General features: G+C 39.0%; 2 protein-coding genes across 2 annotated transcripts; both read right to left on the bottom strand.

Moving 5' to 3' along the window:
• Positions 1–214: 214 nt before the first annotated feature.
• sycp2 (synaptonemal complex protein 2) lies at positions 215–9,040 on the bottom strand. Its single transcript, XM_056241470.1, has 10 exons — positions 8,983–9,040; positions 8,709–8,888; positions 2,595–2,732; positions 1,994–2,139; positions 1,788–1,882; positions 1,588–1,687; positions 1,432–1,490; positions 1,072–1,150; positions 871–927; positions 215–792 (listed from the first exon to the last, which is right to left on the bottom strand). Exons 2-10 carry the CDS (start codon positions 8,761–8,763, stop codon positions 721–723), a joined length of 801 nt encoding a protein of 266 aa, XP_056097445.1. The 5' UTR covers positions 8,764–8,888; positions 8,983–9,040; the 3' UTR covers positions 215–720.
• Positions 9,041–9,114: 74 nt separating this feature from the next.
• LOC130076384 (uncharacterized) lies at positions 9,115–15,740 on the bottom strand. The gene is made up of 6 exons (XM_056241460.1): positions 15,577–15,740; positions 14,664–14,728; positions 14,013–14,186; positions 13,552–13,873; positions 13,109–13,341; positions 9,115–9,360 (listed from the first exon to the last, which is right to left on the bottom strand). The coding sequence occupies exons 1-6, from the start codon at positions 15,683–15,685 to the stop codon at positions 9,115–9,117; spliced, it is 1,149 nt and encodes a 382-aa protein (XP_056097435.1). The 5' UTR covers positions 15,686–15,740.
• Between the last annotated feature and the right edge of the window lie 259 nt (positions 15,741–15,999).

Here is a 15,999-nt window from a genome sequence, read left to right as displayed (position 1 = left end):
TGTACCTAATAAAGTGGTCGTGTGTGTTCAAAAAAATCTTACTGGCCCCAAACTTTTGAACAGTAGTCTATGCATGCATTCACACACACACACACACGCGATTTATATAATATAAATAGATACTGCAGGAAATGTAAGCCATGAAACCTCTAATTCCCATGTATTTTGACTGTGGCATTTATGGAGGACACTAATTAAATAAATAAAAACAGTAAAGTTTTCAGGCTTTATTTTTCAACCAGATTTATTCTCCCATTAATTGAACCCATGAGGTTTGCTTATTCAGGCCTTTGCTAGTGAACGCAAAAAAAGAAAAGTTATCTCGACTTAAGATGGTTTAAGAATCCAGAATCCACTTTTTAATTTCTGCGCACATAAATCTAAAGGTGATTATTATGAGGTGGAATGTTACAAATAAATACATTAGGTCTTACATCACCTATAACATTTACTTCGTTTTAGAGACACTTTTCACAACTATTCATTATTCATATTAAAAATCACAAGCAAATATGCGCACAAAAACCATATACAGCCAACACATTTTTTTTCAAGGACACCAGAATAAACCTCATAAAGTATAATATTCAAAGTAAAAAAATCAACCTTTTGAATAGTATTAATTTAAAAGAACATAACATTAATAACATCAAAGCATACAAACATATTTGAAGAATGGTTTCAATAAATTTTTTTCAAAAGGGTGTTTTTTTACTCCGGTCAGAACCTGGATGGATCTGGGAAGAACAAGGTCTGTAGTCCTCTTCGCACACTCGTCAAATCTTCATCTTGCTACAAAGACGAGAACAATTCCATTCAGTCCTGAAGAAATTGATGTGAATTTAAGTATTAAATATCTGCCCCACTCACCATTTCTTTGAAGAAACGCTCCTGAACTGACTTCATGTTTTTCTTCATCAAAGACACCTGCAACAGAAGCAAACTTGGTTCAAAAAGTGTCTAATCTTGACAATCAATGCTTAAAATGGATTTGAACTGTACATATAGTTGTTGTAACCCAATAACTACAATTATCAAACTGTTCTGGACCCCACAGATTCAGATCCTCACCTCCAAAGAGAAGATTTGTTCCTCATACTCTAGACAATCATGTGCATCAGTCTGAACCGTACTTTTTAACTGCTGTAGTCTGAAACGACAAAATCTAGTCTTTTTAGCTGCCCTTTTTTCAAAGCTCTAATGAAATCACAAGATTCTTGCCATTATAACACTACAGAGTGAACAAATAAGCAGCATTACATAAATCTTGCACCATTTTAGCTATGAATGGCTGGGAAATGCTGTTTGTTACTGCAACCCAGAACGGCCCACAGATTGTTTCACAGTGATAAACAGGTATTGTGATTGCATTTACATTACAGCTAGGAAATCGATGGCATTCATCTCATGTTCATCCTGTTATATTCTCACCTCTTGGTTCCTTTCTCTTGGTATTTATGGAAGGCCAATGTCTGCTTTTGCCAGTAAGTCTGCAAATAGTTTGATTAAATCAGAGGCCATTTACATAAAAGTTATTTTTTTATTATTATTCTTATTACAAGGCACTTGGCAAGTCAGCACACTCACGGTCAGTTCCTCCTCCATGCTCCTCAAAGCCATGTCGTCTTGCTCCAGGTCTTCTATTTCACCCAACAGGACTTGTTTTACTTTCTCCAGCCTCTGAGAACTATATAAGGAGAACAGACAAAGAAAGCAGAAGAGGTGCATATCAAAGCTGGTTGAAGGCAGAAACTCGGACCTCTTTTAAGTCGAGGGTCATGTCTGACCTGTACTGGTGTACTTGGACACTGACAGAGGACATGTGTTGCTGTAAGGTCTTTAAAGACTGTCTGGTGTAAAGATCCATTGTCCTGCAGCGATTCTGAGAAGCACACAAGAGAAGTTGCTGGAAAAGGCGAAAAAACACTCATTGAATGCAGAGCGTTTGAATGCTCAAAGAGTTGTTTAGTGAGAAAAGTGAGATGAATAGCACCTTGAGCTTCCTCTTAATCTCTGAGCTGAACTGATGGCAGATAAAGCCCACCTCCTGAGCAGGCTGGGTCAGGTCGATGTCTGCCTCCACACTGGCATGCCTGCAACTGGACCTCGTACAAGATGACAGTGTCTCCACTTCCTCAGCTGCAGGAAACACACACACACACACACATTAGTCAAACTTCAGCACATTCAAAAGCAGTATACAGTACAGCTGAGCTTCTGAACCATTCAGTTATTCATGAGATTTTTTGTTTTGTTTTGAAGAAATGTATACTTTTATTTAGCAAGGATGCATTAAATTGATCAAAAGTGACAGTAAAGACATTTATAATGTAACAAAAGATGTTTCAAATAAATGCTGCTTTTGAACTTTCTATTCATCAAAGAATCCTGAAAAATGTATCAGTAAAAATTAGTAATGATGTTGAAAATTTAGATTCTCATCATAGGAATAAATAACATTTCGACGTATATTACAATAGAAAACAGTTATTTTAAATTGTAAAAACTTTTAATAATATTGCCGTTTTTACTGTATTTTTGATCAAATAAACGCAGCCTTGGTGATCTCTTTCACACTCTCTCTCTCTCATTACTGGAGATTGTTGTTTCATTGGCCCTTTTATTCAGGCCTCTCTGGTAACTTTTCTTTCTTCTTCCGTTGTCTGCGACTATGTCCTCATCCTCTTCCTCTGAGCTGCTCTGATCCTTCACCGGCAGTTTAATATTGGGGCCTGAGGCACAGAAACACAAAGTCATTCACTGAATCAAACAAATCAGGGCGATTTTTCCCAGCAGAATCACCGGTAACAGTGCCTGATGAGTCAGGATTGGGATTAATATGTGTCTGGGAAACTTAATGAGAAGCACATTCAGTTAAACTGACTGCAAAACCTAAATATTCAGTAATTTGCTATGTGTTATATTAGAGACTACATCACATATGTCAAAACAATAAACCACATCTTCAACAAGGGTTGCTTAGTTTTTATCCTCGCTGTGTCATGCTGGGTAGCTCTGCCCACAGTTAAATCCCATTGGTCCAAAATCTCGCTTTACATGGCTGTATATTAAAGATGCAATAGATGATCTGGGAAATGCTAACTTTAGCCTGCATTGAAGGCATACGATCCCCACCCTCCCTGTAAATTTCCATTAACATAAATGCGCACAGACCAGAAGCGAGATGACCAGTGACAACGTTATTGGATTACATCATGTGTCATTCACCGGTGAGAAAACTTTACAGTACAGTGTGAGAAGAAACCGCTTGCTTGCATGCAGAAGTAAGTGATTGTGAAATGACAGGTCAATTGACCTGTTGACATAAAGGAAAGATTGCACTGCAGTGTTTCCTCTAGGATTTTTTCCAACTGTGGTGGCAGGCCCATTTCCCCAGTGGGAGGGGGTGTGGCCCATGAGTGATATTCCCAGGTGTTTAAACTTCCCCTAAGCATTATAACATGAAAGGCTCCAATAAGAGCGGCAAAGCGATTATGCGCATCCCGTGTGCAGAATGATGCACTTGAAGCAGCGCAAAGTCACAGCGAGTAGCGCTTTGCATTGAAAAGTTCAAAGCACAAAGCGAAGAGATTATATCTATCTATGCTTAATGTATTCTATCTATGCAACAGTTTATTTAGCCTTTTTTTAACAGTTTTAAATTTCAGTTACAGTGCGAAATTCGAATTTCAGTTACAGTGCGCAATTCATAGCGCTCTCTACTCCAGTGCTGTAATCTAGCAGACACCCAGGAGAAAGGAATATGATTTAGAAAGCGCTATAAACTCCAGCAAGATAAAGTCATTTTATGCAAACTATAGACCTTTATCTACAAATAAAGTATAATAATGGGAACATTGATCCTGAAGAGAGTGTCGTCGTGTTACTGTCGTAACCGAACGCGACGCGCTGTTTGAATGCTGAATGGAGAATGACTGAGGAGAGATGAGTTTCCATTAACTTTAACTTAACGACTTAAATATTCATTTTTACCTCACATTATGCTATTGAATGACTTTAGAAGTCTTGGAATATAGTGCGAAAACTTTATTGTGCTTTTCAATGTTTTTTATGCCTTTAGTGGGGCTTAACAAATAGCACAATATCGGACCTCACTGAGAAGCTGCAGCCGTGGCGGGATGATTTTAGGTGTGGCGGCCCGCCACGGCAGAATGAATGTAGCGGAAGCACTGTATTTCAGCTTTATTCATATGCGATTTCAGGACATAGCGTCAACACAGTCGAATCTCACTGAATTATCTGCATAGGGCAAAGTCATCGTTACATAGACCTGTACTGTCAGATACAGAAATGTAGATACTTTCCACTTGTCTGTTTGCCTGCCATTCTCGCTCTGTCTGCACAGCGTACGTACGTGAAACGTGCTGATGACGTATGATGTCTGCGCGAACAGGCTGCGCAGTGGTATGCAAACACACGTTGACACACGGGGAATACATGGTATTAGGGCTGGGTAAAAAACATCAATTTCTCGATTTTAATCGATTCTCATTTTTACGAACCGATATTGATTCTTAAATCCCAAGAAAGATTAGGCTAGTCATCCTGTTTTCAGCTGATGAATGAATGGAACATTGTAGCGAGCATCCCATCCAATAAATCCCAATAATCTTTGTGCTTTGTTACTATTGATATGAAACAAAGTCTCAGATTTCAAATTACATCCATTTTCTTACGAAATTCAAAAACATAAATATTGTTTTGGCGCTGTGGCGTGAGATCGCTCTGGCTCAGCTCAGCTCAAGAGAAGCAGCAGCGCGGAGCGCACATGATCTGCTCTTCCGGCTTAATAATACCAGTTACAGCGCCAAATAAACATGAATGAGCATCTGAAAGTGTGTTAAAAGATAGAGTACAACTTATCGAAATCCGTATCATGTCACATGGAATCGACTGCACACAGAGATGTATAAAGTACTAGAGATGCAGACTTGAGTAAAAGTACAAGTGCTCTATCAAAAAAGTGACTTGAGTAGAAGTTGAAGTGCTCTTTAAGCACCATACTTAAGTGGAAGTACTAAAGTATTCAAAAAATTTTTTACTTAAGTATTGCAAGTAGTTCTCTTTTTAATTTACTACTCAAGTACTGAAAGTAAAAGTAAAAGTATTGTATTATGTAGTAAAGCATCTCACCCTTCTCTTCCCTGCTTGTGCCTTTTTTCTCCACAGCTTATTGGGTATTTATCTGCATGTTACAGCGATATCTGAAAGCTTTGTTTATATCAGGGACTTCCTGGAATGTCACATGATGTGGCTCTTCTTCATGTGTTCCATATATGGACTAAATGTGCACAGGGCGCCCTCAGGCTTCCAGTATGGATTGAAAACACAGTATATCAGAGTATCCAGCGCTCATAATGATTACATCGGCCCATTTTGGGTATAAATTCAATAAATATTTTTCCTCTTTATAGAAATCTGACGTAAACCTATGAAAATCTATCAATATTTGTCAAAAACTGCACGAGCTAAAAGCCCGAGGGACATTGTTTGGTCAAGCGCTTTCATGACGACCTCACAGGAGGTTTTTTTTATTTATTTTTTTATGGGAGCGGCTGACGCTCATAATTCATATAAAAGATATCGACTCATTTTTTCATTACATAACACCTGACACAAATTAAGAAATAACTGTCACTATAAGTTTCTAAGAATAAAATAGTGGTCAAATACTGCAACTTAGACTTGTAGTCGAGACCGCCTAAACCGAGACCAAGACACTACCAAGACCAGATGGTATCGAGACCAAGACAAGACCAAGACCAAGACCAAGACAGACCAAGTCGAGACCAAGACCAAGTCGAGACTAAGACCGAGACCAAGTCGAGACCGGAGGGGAAAAAAACATTAGTGTTGAAGCTAAGCAATAACTTGTCAAATGTTGTTTTGCATTTGCCTGCCTATCTCTGCTGATTTCGAAGTCTCCAAATGAATCCATTCTGCAACTTTTAAATACATAATTATATTTTTAAAAACGAAATTATAGGCTTAAGTGCAGGATCCGAAAGTTGGTCGTTTTTGTCGCTATGGTTACACACACACACACACACACACACCGTTGGCGGTGCGCTCAAAGTCATCTGTCAGTTCAGTTGTGCAGTTACCTAAAATCAATGAAGGTAAAACCCATCATGTCACTGATATGTGTTTTACTAAGTATTAATATATCAAAACCTGTACATGATATGTGTTTTTTAAATCAAGTGATCAAAGTGCTCGTTGCCGCTGCGATCAGTGGCGCGGATACAGTGTTTTCTCGCGTGGCTCGCGCGCACCGCACTGTCTTCACTCGGACGCGCGCTTCAATACGTTGCGGATATCGTCGTGGATATTGTAGTATTGTATTGCTCAATCCCCTGACCACTATGTCGGTCTGAGACAGCGAGACCTAGACAAGACCGAGAGGTCCGAGACCAAGACAAGACCGAGACCAAAGACCGTCAAGGCCGTGACAAGACCGAGACCACGTAAAAGTGGTCTCGAGACCGGTCTCGAGACCAAGACCGGTCTCGAGACATACATCACTACTGCAACTTGAGTCTTATATTTTTTTAATGATGTATTGTCAAGATAATAACATTAAATCTAATAGTAACTATTAAAAACAAAGAACGATTCAGTGCGTCGGCGTCCTCGCACATTCTATATGAAATGTCTTTCACTCTGACAAATGCACTCTAATGGGTCTCCTTCCTCACCGCCACGATCACTCGAAGTTGAATGGTGTTTCTGGTTCTTCCATCTCGAAACAAACTAACAAATGTCAGGTGTTCCCAATGGAGGCAGGCAGCAGAGCGAGAGGCAGAACGGGAGCGCGCGCGCTCTTCCTGATCGCTTGATTCGCTCAATGATGAGCCAGCTTCATCAAACCTGGTGACAGAGCCATCTACCGCTCTGGCAGTGATTATGTGGGTTTGGAATGATTCGTAACATTTTTATAATTGTAACGAGTAACTATGCAGTACATAAAAAATGTATCGGAGTAAAAGTATTAAACTCATCGAAAAAATTTACTGAAGTAAAAGTGGAAGTAGGAGAAAAAAATAATACTCTAGTAGAGTACAGATACAGCCTTTTAATACTTAAGTACAGTAGTGAAGTAGTTCTACTTCGTTACTATACATCTCTGGCACAGACTGACTTATCTTCAAATGGAACCATTTATGGCATCTTTTTATTAATGAAGGCCAGTATCACTGATATTAATATAGCTAATGATGTCTCGATGAAAATTCTTTACCCCACATTTTTAGGGTTATAAAATAGTCCGCACTGCATAAATTATAAATTAAATTAGATTAATCCTTATTAAAGCTACAAGCGTTCTTTAGTCAAAGAGTAGTTAGTAGTTTTCTCTGTTGCCTTTGTTCTTTAGTTAACTTTACTGACAGACAGAATTAGTGGCTACTGTCACTTTAAGATCTACAGCTGGTGACAGGATCTCACGCGTCTTATTCTCTCACTACTCTTTACTTCCATTTAAGATTTCATTTAACTAATTTAAGGTTAATAATGATTGATTCTTGTGAGGATACTCGACAAAATGGACATTTTGGCATAAATGTGTGTGTTATTGTTCGTTCAAGCGCGAAAGATAATTTGATACTGGTTCGCGACTTTTTGTGCCTCGTGTGTGTGTGTGTGTGTGTGTGTGTGTGTGTGTGTGTGAGGAGGACATTTACTGAAGTGCGGAAAAACTAATAACTAATAAGAGCGTGATCATAACCCTAGCTAAAGAATGACAAAGAACGGATGCAGCGTTAATTGTGTTAAATATTTTAAAACATTAAAGCTGGACAAAAAAAAAAGAAATCGCATATGTTAACGTTGACAGCACTAACTTTACTTGTCATACATTGCTGACAGAAAATGAAGCGGTTTAAAGTGGACTCGTTTTCATGGTAGGCCTACACATAATGTTTTTTTTTAGTAAGCTACACAGAATGTTCTACATTAAATATTTAACTAACAGTCTGAAGTTACCTAGCAGCAGTGTATGTTAATGTTATTAGCTCAGTCAACATAAGGCTAACATCAAAAGGTGTAGACAGAAAATATGATTATGCTGACCTGAGCTAATTTACGAAATCAACCAACTCACATCTCCTTTCTTTCTTTTCATCCATGATGACATTAAAGTCACCTGCTGTTGTTTCTGGGGTTCTGCGCTCCATGCTTTCACCGACGACGCTAACGTGAGGTATGGATCTCAATCACACTGTTGCCAGGACCCTGCTCTGCTCTGCTTCTGATAGGCTTGTGACGTTAGTTAGAGCTGCGCTCCTCTCATATGATTGGTAGGTGAAATCAATTGACTCGAAAATATTAAACTGCATTCAAGTTCCCAGTTTCAAATGTAGCCGCGCGGTATGCGCGCTCATAATGGAAGCGGCGCACTCGTTTTTTTCCAAACGCGTCCGCGCCGAAAGTGCCTCCGCCTGATTAATAAATTGTGCCTGCGCCGGAGGCCGGACCTGCCCTCAAGCCGGAAATCCGGCCCCCGGCCGGAATACTTTAAGCCCTGTATCAGGATATGCAGAGATGTAATCACCTATTGCACTTTTAAACATCAAATATGTTTTGAATGGCTGGTATTTTCATAAGGGAAGAAAATACTCAAGGCTGAAAACTTGTCACATATGCCTAGTTAGGACGACACATAATCCTTTTTAAAAGGTGATAAATACCCTTACTAGGAGTCCAGTATTTATCAGTAGGCACGAACAGCTTTCTGGGCTTCATTTTCAGTGCTATCTGAGAGGGAGAAGGTGCCTTATTCTCTTTGTCCTCCTCACTGTCCTCATCTCCCTCTGAAAAATCAGCGGACTGGCACGGGATGAGATGCTTGTGGATGGCTGAGGACGGACCTGATTGGCAATTGACACAAAGAATACATAAGATGCTTATTTTTGTAAAGTAATAAATTACATAAAACCACAACTTAATTAAAAATCTATTCACCTGACTTAAATTCTGGTCTCTCAGCCTTACTTCCTTGCTTGCTTGCTGGTGTTTTCTGTAAATCGTACAAGAATGAAGTAGTGTTACTGAAATGTACTACTATCCAAAGTGTAATTGTGCTTGGAAATAAGCTCAAACCTGTACCTCTAGCTCAGTGCACATCATGGCAATGTTGCTCACAGATAGGCGAGAAGATTGGCTCATTGTCACAGAAATGACAGACCTCCTTCCAAAAGATGCTGGGCTGGTTCTGTTCATGTCACCCCTGTGCTCCTCCTGCAGGTCAGGAGAGATGATTGGGGAGGACAGGGTGCATTTCTCTCTGATGATGAGGGGCCGAGTTGAAGTCAGTAATGAGTGGACCGGACTCAGCTCAACCTGCAGGAGTGGGACAGAGGTGAACTCGCATTACATCAGTGGCTTTCAATCCTGATCCTAGAGACCCACCACTCTGCACATTTTCTATGTCTCCCTTATTGAACACACCTGATTCAGATCATCAGCTCATTAGGAGAGAGATCCATGAACTGAGCTGAGGCCTTGTCCACACGGACACGGGTATTTTTATAACCGGAGTTTTTCCAACAGCGCTTTAAAAAAAAATCCCATCCACACATGCTCGTCTCCGTCTACATGAAAACGCAAAAACACGCTATTAAGAGCGGTCAAGAGCATGCCACGCCAGCAGGCGGCGATATAACCCTTAACCGTAAAGCCACGTTGGCCAATCAGAAGCGCAAATCTGACGTCAAACACAGCGGATAACGGCGCACACTCTGACGTTACAAGGCAAAAACCCTGGTTTCACTGTCTACACGACAACACTGTAACCGGTGTTTCTGAAAATCCTCACCCTGGCAGGGGTTTTCAAAAATGTTCGGTTTCAGTGCGTTTTCGTGTGGACGAACGGCCGAACCGCGTAAAAAAAGTCACGGTTATAAAAATACCCGTGTCCATGTGGACAGGGCCTGAGTGTGTCATATAAGAGACATACAAAATGTGCAAAGCGATGGGTCCCCACCTTTCTTGTCTTAGGACAACTTTGATTAACTTTTTTATCTACTTTAAATGTTTTCTACTGTACAAACCTTTTTAGAGAGTCTTTAATAACAAAGACAATATATAGATGTGTGAGCAAGAAAGTAAAATGGTGTGAGCAGTTTTTTTTTGCTAAAATAAAGACTCAAAGCACACTGGAATTTGTACCTACAGTGGCCCTATAAAGTATCTGGATACTTAAGCCACACTTAAAATTAATGTCATTGTATTACACTATAAATGATCAAACTATGTGGCATTCATTTTAAAGAAATGATATAGTTATAGAAATTGTTAAGATAGGTGTGTCTAGAGCACACTGCTGACACAAGTAACTGAACTAACCCAAAATAGATTTATGTATGTAATTATGCAGGAAATATTAAGCACGAACATATATGGGATTATTAGCAGAAATTGATTCAAATTTACATGCAATATTACAATACACACAATCCCCTAGCAAAAAAGTTTTACCATGCATCATCTTGCTCGGAGTGACAGTATAAATGCTTTTAAATAAAGCTCCATACGCAGTCAGCGTCATTTCTCTGAATAAGTTGTAAAGAGTAAATATTATTTCCTGCTGTCTTTTTGTTGACCAACATCCACTTCAGACTCTTGGAAACCATTAAAAAAGCTACAGGTCAGCTCAAATTCTGCAGCTTTTTACTAGCATGACAGTTTGCATATGATATGTTATTTGTATATATTGTTGAGCCGATTATTTATTTAACCAACGTTTAAAGGGATAGTTCACTTTGAAATTAATTTTTGGTATGTTTTAGCTTACCTCAAGGGCATCCAAGATGTAGCTGTCTTTGTTTCCGCTGTAGTTTCAATTTTGATATTTTTAGGTCAAACCGTTCTTGTCTGTCATTCATATAATGCAGGTCTATGGTCACCAACTCAAAGAGCATGCACAGAGAAGTCCAAATTAAACATGATTTAATGACTCGTAAATGTAAGTACACATTGATGGCCTACGACACGAAACGAGCGGTTTGTGTGAGAAAACGAACAGTATTTATATCGTTTTTTCCTCTTATTAATGTTAGCCAGAACAACGGTCAGAGACACATGGAGTTGTGGTGTGAGGAGAACCAGTGGAGAACAGGACAGGTGTCTTGGTGAGAGAGACCGGTGTTAGCTTATAGATATATACACGATCGCTAACGATATACACTGCTCACAATATTGTACAGATTATTACCATCGTATATAGGGTTGGGAATCGTTACAAATTTTTCGGTTCTGGTTCCGGTTCCCATTCAATACAAATTATTAAAACAACTAATACAAATAGTAGTACGGGGAAAATACACAATCCTTTTTGTGTTTTATTTCTGATATTTGTCAAATGAGTTTAACAGACTGGCAATGTCAACAAATGCAACATATTATTTAGCAATAAATTTTTTCTGAAGGAAAATAAAAAATGTGGCATTCTCAAGGATAATTTGGGACCTCTCCTATATCTTATTGTATCTCCAGCAGTGGAATACCCTCTCAGAAGGGGTAGAATAAGCTTGAACACACATGTAAGATCCAGACAGGTGAAACATAATATATAAAATCGGTTTGAATGATTGATTCATAAAAACTTCACTTGTTTCCTTACTGGATTAAAGTGCTCTAGCAGTTAATAAACAGAAATGCATGCGTCTTGCGGAAGAACATTGTAGCCGGAGCTACTTCTCTATGTTTATGTCTATGACGCGGGTGAGTCACGCAGGCACTGGGCTACTCCGCAGCAGTGCCGAACCGACCAATGTAAAGTAGTCCGCAGAACGAAACTGCGCTTCTCATTATATTGTGCTTAACGGACCATTATCAGTTCGGACCAGCAACATCTGTGCAGCGCGAGATCAAGCGAAGAGATCCAGTGAAGAAAACATTTGAATTCGCCACTGAAGTAATAACATCGCTGCGAGATCTAGTGAGAAGCATTCAAATTTCTCCGTTATTAACCGTAGATCTCTATTAGATCAAACAGCGCTGACGTGGGAACCAGGAGAAACATTGTGCCGTGAATGAACATGGATTTAATGTTGCACTTCAAAACTCAAATATTATATAAATATATATTTAAATGTTATTTTTAATGTGATTACCAAAACATTATTTGTTCATCCTTCAAAGATTACCCCCATTTATAAACCTGAAAGTTTCAAGATGTAGAAAAACTACAAAAATAGTTTTTCTTTTAATAAATAGGAAATTTCTCTGGCATTTCTTTCTTTTTGCTGTATCCTGTCGAACCGAACCGCAAATTTTGTGAACTGTTACACCCCTAATGTAGGCCTATATTATATTCTCATTATTTTTTTATACACTTTTAAAACATTTTTATTTTTTGTTTACATGCCTGCCGGGTATTTTAAGTTGAGGGGCTATTTGTTTTTATATTAGACTTTTTCTATATTTACTGTTGCACTAAAGTCCAAAAGTGAAGATTTTATGTTATTTATTACTTGATTGTTCAAGCTACCTCACAGAAGTGCTCTGTTTGTTAACAGAGTTGTTGAATGTTAAAATAAGGTGAATTAAATAAAAAATAAGGAACATCCTGGATCTGTTTTTTCTCTCTTTATTTTTTTTTAATGTATTATATAAGTATCGGATCGGGACTCGGTATCGGTAGATACTCAAAATCAAATGACTCGGACTCGGACTCGAGGGCAAAAAAACCTGATCGGGACAACCCTAATGACGATGATAAATTAAAATACAAAAACTACTGAAAACACACTGACTCACGAGTCACGACCCCTCTTACTGAATACCAACCTACTCTGCACTGAGCTGAGGCTCCCGTTCGTGACGTAAAATGACGCGATGTTGAAAAAAAAAAGCGTTTTTTATGAGCAGTCAAAGAAACGCTCACTTTATCTACCTCATGTCGTTTTAAAACATTTTAAATCCTGCATTAACTTTTCATATGGTATTTTCATACAAGGTTATATATTAATTTAGATTTGTTTTTTACCTGCAATATGCTCTTTAAGAGCTTTAATACAGCCCATAAGTACTTGATCTATCTAAGAATGTGATTTGGAAACCTGCCCTATGGTTGCTTCCTGTTTACCTGAGCCGCAGGTCGATTCTTCTTACAGCCTCTGGAGCTTGTGGAAACAGGTGTAATGGAGAAAGGAGGTTTCACAACACCTTTTTTCCCTAGTGTTTTACAGCGAGAGGGGGCCTGGATTTCTTTGAGGGGACTGAGAGGCTCTAGTGGAGAAGAGTCAGCTTCGATTGGAGAGATAGACAGAGAACGGAGAGGTGTAGTATTGGATCTCAAGTTGGTTATTTTTTCGGCTGCTATAGAGAAAAATAAAAAGTAAATTACACAGCGTTTACAAAAGATTGTTGTCTTTGTGTACTAGGATGTCCATTTATTAAATTTAGTGTGATTCAGTATCAGTAATTAACACAATTATTTATGCTTCTGACTTGTAAAGTTCGCAAATAAACATTTTGATTAATAGCCATTCAACTATACAAACTCATTTAAAGCAGTTTAATTCTTACATCTCATCCTCTCAATGGAGGGAGGCGAGGCAAATGTGGAAGATAATCTTGCAGCCCAAGATTCTTTCTGTCTTCTGGCGGAGCCCTGAGCAGATGAGGTCTTCTTCACCGCGAGATGCTCTGGACTGGCCATCTTCTTGCCTGTATCATTCCTCTGATCTTGCTGAATCTTCACAAAGGCTTTTCCTGCCTTTTTCAGCACATTCGTCTCACTTTGTCGTCTGGCTACTTCTACAGATGTTTTCTCTCTCCTTTGTTCTCGTCCTGCGGCTTGAGCTGGGACAGTCTGCTGAAACGTTGCTGGTCGGACAACTGCCTTTTTCTATTTGGAGAAGAACAAGACCACTTTCATCAGGACTGTTATCATTAGTCAATCTAGACTCTGAAAGTCTTCAATGAAGGCAATAACACTAATGAAGATCCGCTTGAACTAACTTTGCTAATAGAGAAAAATCACATGCCTTAGGGGGTGGTGCTTTTTCGCTCTCTGACAGGCTGGACTGGTCATCTGAGTCAGACGCCTCTCTGTAGGTTTTGGTCAAGGCTGCAGCTCTTTGAGGTCGTCCTGTGGCTTTCTTATTTTTGATGCTTGGCTGCCGTTTATCCTCCTGTTCGGCCACTTTCTTCTGCCTCTTCTGTTATTCACCCAATCCAAAAGAAAAGGGAATGATTAGTATCAACGAGTTTAAAAACACACAATACTACTCATTCATAAAAGTGTAACAAACTCATGTACAGGAGAGAAATATAATTGAAAATAGGACTGCTCTTCTGAAATAAAAGGTCATTTTATATGCAGACCCACACTGATATTCAGACTAAGCTGCAAAAATGCTTAATTCAGAAATGGGTCCTGCTTATGACATTACATCTATGAGCACAAAATCACCCATATTTACCAATAAACACCACCTATGAAGTAATTTAACACGGGAATTCTTACTTATTTCACATGCAGAAAGGTTAACCAATCATAATTGAGGTCATCTTATCCGTAAAATAGCAAAGGTCACAGACTTTTTTTTTGGTGCAAATATTACCAAAGGGGTAAAAATAGCTACAATATGGCTCCTTTAAGACATAATTTGTGAAATTATTGGCCTTGTTCTTACCCGCTTTGGCTTGATTTGTTCTTTCACTGGCTTTGGCGAAGGCAAAGGTGTAAATGGCGATTTAACTGAAATAAAATGCAAGTGTAAGAGATTATCTGGAGCAGGAGGATGTAAAAGAGGGAGGGGAAGTAGTTATCAATAAATTGCATGTAGTGCTTAATTAAATAGATGCCACCCATCTTCAATGTAATGAAGATGGTAAACAAGAGTTAAAAACTACTGCTGGAAATGTAAAGCTGGGTACACATCGCACGATTTTCAAAGTCGTCGGATTGCTGTTCTTACACTACACGACTGTCTGAGGTACCATTTAGTTGCTGCTGTGTGCACATTACAGGAAGGATCAGCGTCAGGGGGTCACACATTACACAACATTTCAATAGGAAGAACCGCAGACAATTCTGTCTAGTCTACAAACTACGTTTCACAAGCAAACACATGCAAGAATAGACCTGGAAATAATGTAAAATCACACGCGAGACAGTTCTTCTTGTTAAAATGATGTACGCAAGAAGCTTGTGATTTGCAGCGGAAAAATATATATATATGAATGAGAGAAACCATGCTTGTTTATGTTCTGTTGCAGGTCCCCCTGAACCTTCCCTTGCCCTGTATCATTCTCTCTCATTAGCTAAGTAGTTTCATGTCAAGACATATTTCACATTGCATGACTCTCAGTCACAGACAGGTCTAGGTTTTGAGCATGCTTTATGGGCATCAACGCTTCTATCAGATCATATCTTTGATCATACACACTACGAGAAAGTCACTTACACCGATTTGCCACAGATTTCGGGTTTTTGTCTGTGATATCCACAAAACTGTCACCAAGTGAAAATTGGGGCTACATCTTGCAGTGTGTACCCAGCATAAGACATCTCTTCTCTAAAATATAGAGATGGGTGTAACATACATGCAGAGTCAGCTGATGGAAAGGTGGGTTTAACTGGCTGCCGGCTGTAGTCTGCCACTTTGGGTTTGGGTTTCCTGTTGGCAGAGTTTAACCAGCTAATCTCTGTCATATTGTCTGTGTCCGTATCACTGAACAGGTTTTTATTCACATTCGTCGTAGCAACCTAGGGGTGTAATAAACATAAAAGTATTAAATGTGGACTTTTGATTGGGATATATTAAATCAAGTGGCCATCCCCAAATAATTTAAGAAATGGGAAACCTTTGGGAGCTGAGGTTTCCTAGCAGACTTGGAGAAAGCTGGAGAATTACTTAGTGCACTAAAAGAAAAAAGAACAAAAACTTTGTAAATATGCAATAAAATACATAATATAATAATAAGCAGTCACATGTCCACAAATATGCAGGGTTTCTTTGGAGAGAT

Source organism: Rhinichthys klamathensis, unplaced genomic scaffold (genome assembly GCF_029890125.1).
Source record: "Rhinichthys klamathensis goyatoka isolate OS25496 unplaced genomic scaffold, OSU_Roscu_1.1 h1tg000645l_1, whole genome shotgun sequence".
Classification (NCBI taxonomy): domain Eukaryota; kingdom Metazoa; phylum Chordata; class Actinopteri; order Cypriniformes; family Leuciscidae; genus Rhinichthys; species Rhinichthys klamathensis.
Note: the sequence above shows the minus strand (reverse complement) of the source record. Positions and strands in the feature narration are given on the sequence as shown.

Excerpts from the sequence above, each read along its gene's own strand:
- sycp2 (XM_056241470.1), bottom strand. The coding sequence starts at position 8,763 with ATGAAGCCCAGAAAGCTGTTCGTGCCTACTGATAAATACTGGACTCCT. Across the intron at positions 2,140-2,594 it reads CAATGAAACAACAATCTCCA|CTGAGGAAGTGGAGACACTG; the intron begins GTAATGAGAGAG and ends TGTTTCCTGCAG. Across the intron at positions 928-1,071 it reads AACAAATCTTCTCTTTGGAG|GTGTCTTTGATGAAGAAAAA; the intron begins GTGAGGATCTGA and ends CTTCTGTTGCAG.
- LOC130076384 (XM_056241460.1), bottom strand. The coding sequence starts at position 15,685 with ATGACAGAGATTAGCTGGTTAAACTCTGCCAACAGGAAACCCAAACCC. Across the intron at positions 13,874-14,012 it reads AAAAAGCACCACCCCCTAAG|AAAAAGGCAGTTGTCCGACC; the intron begins GCATGTGATTTT and ends TTCTCCAAATAG. Across the intron at positions 13,342-13,551 it reads CTCCATTGAGAGGATGAGAT|CAGCCGAAAAAATAACCAAC; the intron begins GTAAGAATTAAA and ends TTTTCTCTATAG.